The following is an 11,068-nucleotide window of genomic DNA, read 5'->3' on the forward strand; positions in this document are numbered from 1 at the left end:
ATGAGACATCTAGCATTGGGAAAAACCAATCCCCACACGTCTGTGTGATACTAGTGCACTCGCTAGAGTCGATTCTCCTATAACCTTTGGTTTTCTTCTCTAAAACCAGGTTAACGACTTAAAGACTTCATTGAGATTGTGAAGCCAGATCGATGCTACTTTTATCGTAGTTGTGTGATATAATCTTACATCTTTTTATTGTACGAGTACAATTTTTGATTGGCTTGAGATCGTGAGAGTTCTCCGATAGGCAAGATAAAGAAGTCACAAACATCTTCGTCTCACTGTTTGTGATTCCTCGACGTCCTCTTGTGTATTCAAGTAAGACTGTTGAGAGGTGATTGATTAATCTAGGTTGTTCTTCGGGAATATAAGATCGGATTATTAATTGGTTCCTGTTCACCTTGATTTCATATCTTAAGACGAAACAAAAACCTAGAGTTTTTCTGTGGGAGACAAATTTATCCTTTGATAGACTTTTATGTGTGAGACAGATTTGTTTATTATCAAGTCTGCGATTTTGGGTTGCAGCAACTCTTGGTTGTGGGTGAGATCAGCTAAGGGAATCAAGTGCATAGAGTCCTGCTGGGATTCAGAGGCATAAGGAACGCGACTGTACCTTAATCATTGTGATATTAGTTAGGGCTCAACTACATTCCAGACCGAAGTTAACTTGTAGTAGGCTAGAGTCTCTAGCGGCTTAATGCAGTGTGGTGTTCAAAACTGGACTAGGTCACGAGGTTTTTATGCATTTACGGTGTCCTCGTTAACAAAATTTCCGGTGTTTGTGTTATTTCTTTCCCGCATTATATTGTTTATCTTTATAATTGAAATAATACAGGTTGTGCGTTAAAGTTTAATCGATTAGAGATCCGACCTTGTGGTTGTTGATTTCATTGATTAACACTTGGACATTGGTCTTTGGTACCGTCCAAGTTATTCCTTGTATTTGATAAAGACTCGCTATTGTTTTTAGCTTGAGTAAAAATCAAATCAAGAGAGAGATATTAACTCCTTGAGATACTTTTATCTAAATTGAGTCTGACTGTCTAGTTGATTCTCTAGCAAAGTATTTCGGAGTTAGTCCATACAGATTGCTAAGTGAAATATTGGGTGGTGTTGTTAGACCCCCGCCTTTTCACTTCTTCTATCTATTAGTTAAGTTATTATGAGGTGAATAATAATCTAGGTTGCTCTTCGTGAGTCATAAGTACATGATTTTAAGGTTTGCCGAGTTTTATGCTTATTGTAATCGATTTCTGACGAGGTGTCAAACTCGCAAATAATATTTCTCTACTTTTCTTTACACTAGAAAGTAGTACAATGAAAGCAGGATCGTCCCAAGGGAGGTATGAAGCAAAAGTTGTTATGCAAATATTCCTAGCAAAGAAGATTTTTGTTCTAGAAATTCTGAAAATCACAAAGTTGTATTCAAATATGAGAAGAGATTGATTAAGGATTCATTCTCGGCCACAAAACACAAACCAAATTGATATATATCACGTTCTTTGCATTAGCTTGCTACTCACAACCCTAGGATAATTAGTACGCTCAACTATCCCGTTATTATCTCTTAAGCTCACCAGATACGGAAGCATTCAACTACCGGATTCTACTTGCCAAGTTTCCTATAAGTACGCTCTCTAGGTGTGACTTAAACAAATGCTCTAAGTTTTGTGAGATAAGGTTGCTCCTAGTGATGAACTCAAAAGCGTGAATCACCTACTAGTGTCAATTTCTACATATGAGTACTTAACAAAGTCTCATCATCAATACCCACATATTGCTACTTGTGTTTAATTCTCTAGACAATTACGGGTCGAAGAAAATCTAAACTATCAATAAGATTGTGAGATAACTATTTAATTTCGAACTTAAACAATTAAGGAACAATCCATAAGCATTATTAGCATGGTAGAAATCAAACAATAACTAAACTTGCGAGAAAACGAGCTATTGCATATCAATCATGAGTTCATAATCGGGCTTTGAAATCACCCTCAATCAAAGATAGGTTTAGTTACTCATAGTCATAAGTTCTTAACAATGGCTTAAAAGATTGTTTAAAAAGAAGAAATAGGATTGAGAATAAACCCGGGCAGCAAACAAGTTGTTGTTGTGTAGAACAGGTGCAGGCAAACTCTTCTGGTGAAAGAAAGGTAGGTCTTTTGCTGTTTTCTCCTCCCGCTCATATATATTTTCTTCTCCTGTAATTCTGCATCAACATCCAAAATTCTCAACATTCACAACCCTACAGGCCTCCAAATCTGGATCCAACTGTACCCAATATCAAGACAAATTGGTACCCACATCTCCATATCTTGTAGCCTCCAAGTCACGTCACAGCTACTGCCAAAACCCTTGTACTCAACTCTGTGTTGCCTGAACTTCATGAAAATCTCTGCCATATTGAACCGGACCCTAACTTGTACACTCGAGCCACTGTTGTCATATACAAACCCATCAACACAGTTCATCATTCAGTCACGGCAGACACCCATACTCCCAACTGTTTTCTTAACCCTTGTTTCTTCTCCACTGAACTTGACCTCACCCCTGGCGAACCATCAGTCCCATGTTAATCTCAGCTTCTAAATCTAGTCCCAACTCCCCCAAGCACGTATGTAAGTCACAACAGCAGCTGAAATTCAGCTCAAGAACTGATCCCAACAGTCCACTTACATCTCATCTCCTTGTAGATATCAAGTAAAGCTATCTACCCTTGCCAGTACCCATCGTAAGCTTCCCAAAATCATACCAGCAGCATCATATTCCAGCAAGAGCCCTTGTACAGGCTTAACCGAGCTTGAGGTTGTGATGAAAAGATCGTTCAGACATTTACTCGAACAGGTTGTACTCCATTCGCATCTTGTTGTAGCTATGAACTCCTACAACTTCTAAACTCACCCAAGTACCTGCAAATTCACATCACAGTAAACCCATTCATCCATAACAATCAAAAACACTAAATAGTTCAGTCTCTCATCCATTTATTACTCAAGTATCAGCAACAACACCATATTCAAAAATCTCACGACATCCAGAAGCAACAGTTTCAGTTTCGCTGTTTTATAGCTTGAAGACTCTATAAAAAACCTCATCCATTTCGAACCCAAATCAACTTGCAGTCTTCAACTACAATCTCCTCACAATATCGAACCACTGTTTCACCCAAACACCCAACAGAATCCGTGATGTTAACAACTCAATCTCTTCCCTGTTCAACTGAATTTCATGACTGATTTCATGAATCTGTATCGACCACCAACTGGTGCCCGCTTCTTCCTTCTTCTCGGCTTCAGGTAGGGTCTTGACCCATGGTGAACAGTTATAACGCCGCTGCTTGGATAGGTCGACAGTGCGGCAACAACAACCAGATCCCCTTCTTTATTTGTTAACTGGTGACAAAAAAAAGAATACTGCGTCTCTGCTCAATTTGGCTCTTTATTGAGACCTAATTTTTCTCCTTTTCACCTGCACATGTGTAGTGTCTTGGTGGTGAAATCCACTATCTATTTATGGCCTCTCTGCATTGAACGAGCTACACATCAGTTATTAAGCCCATTATACAGACTTTAAAATGCCTGTATTGTGAACTAGCCATGCAACTCATGTAAACATAGTGCCTTGTTGATTCCCTTTGTCCGCAGCTAGGAGACTTGCCAGCCCGTGATGGCAAGCATTTGTTGGCACGAGCTTTAACTTCTATGCTCCATTCTGACGCTTTTCCTTCCTCGAATTCTTCCACCAACAACATCCGTCTCTTACTTCTCAGATTCACTTCTTCTCTTCAATGTCTCTTCATCACTAAAGCTGTCATACTTTTCAGACAATAATTTGCATCACTAAAACTGACATGCTTTTCAGACAGAGATGAAGAAATAAAAGCAAATAATGAGAAATAGTTTCGCCTCTAACAACATTTGCATCTTTTTGCCTTTGAAGTGACGTTTCTTCTTCTTTTGTTCCAAATGACTCCAAAGTACCTAAACACTCAAAAGCAAACATAAGATACATAATTTACAAGAAAACTTAGCGAAGAAAGCATAAACAATAGATAAATATCAAGGTGATTTAGACACCTATCAAATTCCCCCACACTTAGACTTTGCTAGTCCTCGAGCAAATCAAACAAAATAATTCTAAAACATACATACAACTCAGTGTCGTCAAGGCTACGGTTAATTTTAGCATAAATAACAAGCCTTTGAACCCCTAGGTGATCCTAGTGGACGAGTTTTAGTCTCGTGAAGGTTTACGAGAGGTGTACCTACAAAACCTTTTACTCCAAATTCCAACTACCTGTGAAGAGTTTATGAACGAATCCAAAATGACTGCAGGAGGAGGTACCTTGATGCAAATTCAATTCATATATATACAAAGCTCTACTCAGAAAGTTGAACAAACCACAATCACACATGAATAGATTAAGAAGATGGATATAGAGATAGATGGTTGCGCATGTTAACAAGTGATCATTGTTTCCCATATATGTATGAAGATCACCGCCAAGATGAACCTATGACCTAATGGATTGAGATACTGGTCTGAATTCTAATATCAACTCAGCTGGCATATACAAGGGAACCAGCAGTCGATTTTATTGAACAATAATAATATCTTTTTCTTTTTCATTTTTCACTTTTTTTTTCTTTTTTTTTTCAACTTGACAACATGATTAGATCTTTTGGATCCAAGCGCATGCTTCTTGTCAGCAGATAACATGGTACTTCCCATGGATCCTGCGTTCCACGCTTGCTTAGGCGACGGCGACAAGGAGAACACACACATATTGCATCAAAGTGTCAATCTTTTTTTTTTTTTTTTTTTGTAACTCAATCACTCTATTTCATCCTAGTAGTAATAACAATTCGATGTTAGTGACCCACCAAATCACTTAGAGAAACAAGAAATATTGCAAAAATAAAAACAGAAGGTGATATGGTGACATTCCGAGATATTGTAACAACTATCATATTATGTCTAACACATGAGCTCTGTCCATACTTTTAGTTTATAGGTTCCTTAACTCCTGCAATCAAGATGGTTCCATCCACTTATATTGGTAGTGTCATCCTAAAGGCACAAGTTTCTAGATTTCGGAGTTTATAAAGCAATTTTTTTTTTCTTCTTTCTATTTTTTTTTTACTAAAGACATCAAACTCTACAAACATATAAATGCTCCCCACACTTAAACTTTACATTGTCCTCAATGTAAAATTTAGTCATTCAAAGTAAAGTTCAAGGTGGGAAATTCCGCAAATGATATGCAAAAACAAAGATAAAATGCTTAAAAATAAAAAGATAAAGATACAAAACCGGCGGGTTGCCTCCCATTTAGCGCTAGGTTTAAAGTCGTCAGCCCGACTTTCATCTCACTTGCATTCTTAGCCAACGTCAGTTTCCTCCACGGCAAAACATGAGTGCACATCACTCGGGTATCTCATCACCTCAAAGATGTTGAAGCGAATGACCTCTCCATCAAATTCCATTGTCAAGGAACCTTCAAATACATCTATCTTTGTTCTAGCGGTTCTCATAAATGGTCTACCCAACAGCAAAGGTGTAGACGAGGATGAGTTTTCATCACTCATATCAAGAACATAGAAGTCCACAGGAAATATAAGCTCATTAACCCGCACAAAAACATTTTCAACAACCCCTTTCGGGTAGACATTAGATCTATCGGCAAGTTGAATAACTATGCTGGTACTTTTGAGAGGACCAAGATTTAAAGATTCATATATTGAAGCAGGCATGACACTAATAGATGCTCCTAAATCTAGCAAAGCTTTTGTAAACCCTGTTTTACCAATTGTGCAAGGTATAGTAAAACTACCGGGGTCTTTCAATTTAGGTGGGAGTTTCTTTTAAAGATATGCCGAAGCACTCTCCCCCACACTCATTACCTCATTACCGGTCAATTTGTTCTTGTTAGTGCACAATTCCTTCAAGAACTTTGCATAGCGAGGAACCTGCCTTATCGCCTCAATGAGTGGAATGTTCACTTCGATCTTCTTAAAGATTTCCCAAATCTCTTTGTCCAACGTCTCCTTATTTGACTTTGCAAACCTGCTAGGAAAAGGTGGAGGAGTAACATAAGTAGAAACAAAAGGTTTAGAGTTAGAATTTGTTACCAAATCATCCTTTTTAGGGGCTGCTTCGTCCACTTCTTTCTCTAAATCACGTTCATGGGACTCCGGTGATGCTGCCGGTTTCTCTATTTGTTTCCCACTTCGCAACTCAATAGCATTGACAGTCTCCCTAGGATTCAATGGTTGCAAAGGAAGTTTTCCAGCTGCTTGTGCTTCCAATTTGCTTACGGTAGTAGCTAGTTGACCCATTTGTGTTCGGATGTCCTTCATATCCATCTCTGACTTTTGCTTATCTTGCGCCAATGTGTTGAGAATGAGATTCAACTTATCATCTATACTCATGCCTTGAGCTTCTTGTTGCAGCCTTTGCAAGAATTGGTACCCACCTTGTTGATTGAAAGGTGGATTAGAAACTGCAGCTTGTTTGTTGGCGTAGCTGAAATTAGGATGATCACGCCAACCCGGATTATATGTGCTGGAATATGGATCATATCTTGGCCTTTGCTGATTTTGGTACATGGCACTTGCTTGCTCAACATCTTCGGTGTATGATGATGGTATGACGACAGATGATATTTGTTGCATCATCCTCTCCATGTTACCCATCCGTTGTTCCATATGTGAAGAATCACCAACTTCATTCACTTTCCTTACCACTGATTCACCTCGAGTGTAGAATTGTTGAGTGTTTGCAACCATGTTTTCTAACAAGCTTGTAGCTTCAACAATGGTTTTGTTGGTGAGTGCACCACCACTTGCGGCATCGATCAAATTTCTATCATTAGAAAGCAACCCCTCATAGAAATATTGAATCACAAGTTGATCGCTGATTTGGTGGTGTGGACAGCTAGCTAAAAGCTTCTTGTAGCGCTCCCAATACTCATAGAGAGTCTCTCCCGATACTTGTCTAATACCACAAATCTCTTTGCGAATCACAACTGCTTTTGATGCTGGAAAATACTTCTCAAGGAACAACTTCTTCATTTTATTCCATGTGGTTATACTTCCAGTGGGTAAGCAAAAGAACCACTCTCCTGCAGCATTTATAAGGGAGAAAGGAAAAGTTGTCATCATAGCCATATCGGCATCTGCAGTTGCTTGCTTCAAACTAGTCACAGCATGATGGAATTGTTGTAAGTGACGATTAGGATCCTCTCCCGCTAAACATCTGAATTTGGGAAGAAAGTGAATCAATTGCGGCTTCAACTCAATGGTTCAATTCAGCTGAATACATAAAGGCTGCTGGTCAATGTTTGGAGAAGTGAGCTCCTTGAGTGTTCTTGGAGCAGGTGGTCGACCTCCCATTGTGTTGTCTTCCTCTTTGTCCGAGTCCGAGAATTCACTTGGTGTAGAACTAGGAGGAAGTGGAGTGTTCACTACTCGAATGAAGTCTTTTAGCAAAGTTCCCGAACGAAGACGTATACCAATTGGACTTGGTCTGCCCTCTCCACGTATTCACCAAAGAAATAGTACATGAAGATCAGATTCTAAGAGATTGAATAAGTAAACTGAAATTGAAAATAAAAGCAAAAGTAACAACTATGAATAAAAAAAATAACAACTAAACTTGCCACTGCCTCTCCGGCAACGGCGCCAATTTTGATGAGGTGTCAAACTCGCAAATAATATTTCTCTACTTTTCTTTACACTAGCAAGTAGTACAATGAAAGCAGAATCGTCCCAAGGGAGGTATGAAGCAAAAGTTGTTATGCAAATATTCATAGCAAAGAAGATTTTTGTTCTAGAAATTCTGAAAATCACAAAGTTGTATTCAAATATGAGAAGAGATTGATTAAGGATTCATTCTCGACCACAAAACACAAACCAAATTGATATATAACACGTTCTTTGCATTATCTTGTTACTAACAACCCTAGGATAATTAGTACGCTCAACTATCCCGTTATTATCTCTTAAACTCACCGGATACGGAAGCGCTCGACTGCCGGATTCTACTTGCCAAGTTTCCTAGAAGTACGCTCTCTAGGTGTGACTTAAACAAATGCTCTAAGTTTTGTGAGATAAGTTTGCTCCTAGTGATAAACTCAAAAGCATGAATCACCTACTAGTGTCAATTTCTATATATGGGTACTTAACAAAGTCCCATCATCAATACCCACATATTGCTACTTGTGTTTAATTCTCTAGACAATTACGGGTCAAAAAAAATCTAAACTAGCAATAAGATTGTGACATAACTATTTAATTTCGAACTTAAACAATTAAGGAACAATCCATAAGCATTATTAGCATGGTAGAAATCAAAGAATAACTAAACTTGCGATAAAATGAGCTATTGCATATCAATCATGAGTTCATATTTCGGGCTTTGAAATCACCCTCAATCAAAGATAGGTTTAGTTACTCATAGTCATAAGTTCTTAACAATGGCTTAAAAGATTGTTTAAAAAGAAGAAATAGGGTTGAAAATAAACCCAGGCAGCAAACAAGTTGTTGTGTAGAACAGGTGCATGCAAGCTCTTCTGGTAAAAGAAAGGTAGGTCTTTTGTTGTTTTTCTCCTCCCGCTTATATATCTTTTCTTCTCATGTAATTCTGCATCAACACCCAAAATTCTCAACATTCACAACCCTACGGGCCTCCAAATCTGGATCCAACTGTACCCAATATCAAGACAAATTGGTACCCACATCTCCATATCATGTAGCCTCCAAGTCACGTCCCAGCTACTGCCAAAACCCTTGTACTCAACTCTGCCTTGCCTGAACTTCATAAAAATCTCTGCCATATTGAACCGGACCCTAACTTGTACACTCGAGCCACTGCTGTCATATACAAACCCATCAACACAGTTCATCATTCAGTCACGGCAAACACCCAGACTCCCAACTGTTTTCTTAACCCTTGTTTCTTCTCCACTGAACTTGACCTCACCCCTGGCGAACCATTAGTCCCATGTTTATCTCAGCTTCTGAATCTAGTCCCAACTCCCCCAAGCACGTCTGCAAGTCACAACAGCAGCTGAAATTCAGCTCAAGAACTGACCCCAACAGTCCACTTACATCTCATCTCCTTGTAGATTTCAAGTAAAGCTATCTACCCTTGCCAGTACCCATCATAAACTCCCCAAAATCATACCAGCAACATCATATTCCAGCAAGAGCCCTTGTACAGGCTTAACCGAGCTTGAGGTGGTGATGAAAAGATCGTTCAGACATTTACTCGAACAGGTTGTACTCCATTCGCATCTTGTTGTAGCTGTGAACTCCTACAGCTTCTAAACTCACCCAAATACCTGCAAATTCACATCACAATAAACCCATTCATCCATAACAATAAAAAACACCAAATAGTTCAGTCTCTCATCCATTTATTACTCAAGTATCAGCAACAACACCCTATTCAAAAATCTCACGACATCTAGCAGCAACAGTTTCTGTTTCGCTGTGTTATAACTTGAAAACTCTATAAAAACCTCATCCATTTCGAACCCAAATCAACTTGCAGTCTTCAGCTACAATCTACTCACAATATCGAACCACTGTTTCACCCAAACACCCAACAGAATCCGTGATGTTAACAACTCAATCTCTTCCCTGTTCAACTGAATTTCATGACTGATTTCATGAATCTGTATCGACCACCAACTGATGCCCGCTTCTTCCTTCTTCTCGGCTTCAGGTAGGGGTCTTGACCCATGGTGAACAGCTATAACGCCGCTGCTTGGCTAGGTCGACGGTACGGCAACAACAACCAGATCCCCTTCTTTGTTTGTTAAGTGGTGACAAAAAAAAAGAATATTGCGTCTCTGCTCAATTTGGCTCTTTATTGAGACCTAATTTTTCTCCATTTCACCTGCACATGTGTAGTGTCTTGGTGGTGAAATCCACTATCTATTTATGGCCTCTCTGCATTGAACGGGCTACACATCAGTTATTAATCCCATTATACAGACTTTAAAATGCCTTTCTTATGAACCAGCCATGCAACTCATGTAAACATAGTGCCTTGTTGATGTTGGAGAAAGTACTAATAATGTAACTGAGAAGAGGATACTTAGCTCAAAATAATGTTGTTGATGTTGCTGCACAGAGAATGTAGAGGCACGTAAACTACGCTGTCCTAAAGGCAATATCGCCTGCCACTCCTCTGAGATGTTACAGCAGTTGGCGAGTCACCTCCAGGATACAACTACAGTTAGTACCCCTCAATGTAGCATACAATGAGGGTACCCTTAGAGCTTGGCAGAACTTAAAACAGTAGAAGAAATGTTTACAGAAAAACAGAGGGAGAGTAGAAGAGATGTTTCTCTGTGGTGTGTGAAATGAGCTCAAGACTCCTCCCTTATATAGTGTTTACGACGTTACAAACGAGAGGAAAAAATGCATGCAACCAAACCATGCGTATGACAGAAATACTGGTAATGTTGGGTTAAAAACAGTGTTGCTTTTGTCAGGCTTAGAGCAGTGTGTTGTCAAGAAGCCAAGCCAAACATGTACGGACAAGAAACCCAAAACAAATACGTACAGACAAGAAAGCCAGGACAAACATGTGCAGACAAGGAAAGCAAGACAAACACGTACAGACAAGAAAGCCAAGACAAAACATGTGCAGACAAAGAAGAAGATTCTTCTACATGTGTGTAAAACACGTACCAAAAGTTTCAGCAAAAAGATAGGATCTAATGAACCCACACCCACACCCGAACCCGAGCCCGACCCGACCGACCGACCGGACGGACGGCGGCGGTGTGCGTGCTTCTGTGCGAAGCACCGCGCGTACGGGAAAGGCAACCTTGCCCTAGTCTAAGCCTTCCCTCCAAGCACAAAAGTCTAATGACCCAAGGGCCATGCCCTTATAGCCAATTCTATGGTATTTATGTCTAAAACTCTTTAGATTTTAGTCAATGTGGGACTATTGTTTTATCTATTCAAAAGAAAAAACAATTAATGGGCAATAGGTCTAGGGATCAAAACATAGTCCAAGGAAAAATTGGTAATTTTAAAGCGTTTTT

The 11,068-nt window shown here is 39.3% G+C and overlaps 1 protein-coding gene across 1 annotated transcript; it reads right to left on the bottom strand.

Moving 5' to 3' along the window:
- Positions 1-5,332: 5,332 nt before the first annotated feature.
- On the bottom strand, positions 5,333-9,949 carry LOC113282482. Its single transcript, XM_026531498.1, has 2 exons — positions 8,531-9,949; positions 5,333-7,533 (listed from the first exon to the last, which is right to left on the bottom strand). The coding sequence occupies exon 2, from the start codon at positions 7,173-7,175 to the stop codon at positions 5,871-5,873; it is 1,305 nt and encodes a 434-aa protein (XP_026387283.1). The 5' UTR covers positions 7,176-7,533; positions 8,531-9,949; the 3' UTR covers positions 5,333-5,870.
- Between the last annotated feature and the right edge of the window lie 1,119 nt (positions 9,950-11,068).

The sequence above is a fragment of the Papaver somniferum genome, chromosome 5, assembly GCF_003573695.1.
Source record: "Papaver somniferum cultivar HN1 chromosome 5, ASM357369v1, whole genome shotgun sequence".
NCBI lineage: Eukaryota > Viridiplantae > Streptophyta > Magnoliopsida > Ranunculales > Papaveraceae > Papaver > Papaver somniferum.

Bases quoted from the DNA above. Each gene is read 5' to 3' on its own strand.
- LOC113282482 (XM_026531498.1), bottom strand. From the start codon at position 7,175: ATGGCTATGATGACAACTTTTCCTTTCTCCCTTATAAATGCTGCAGGA.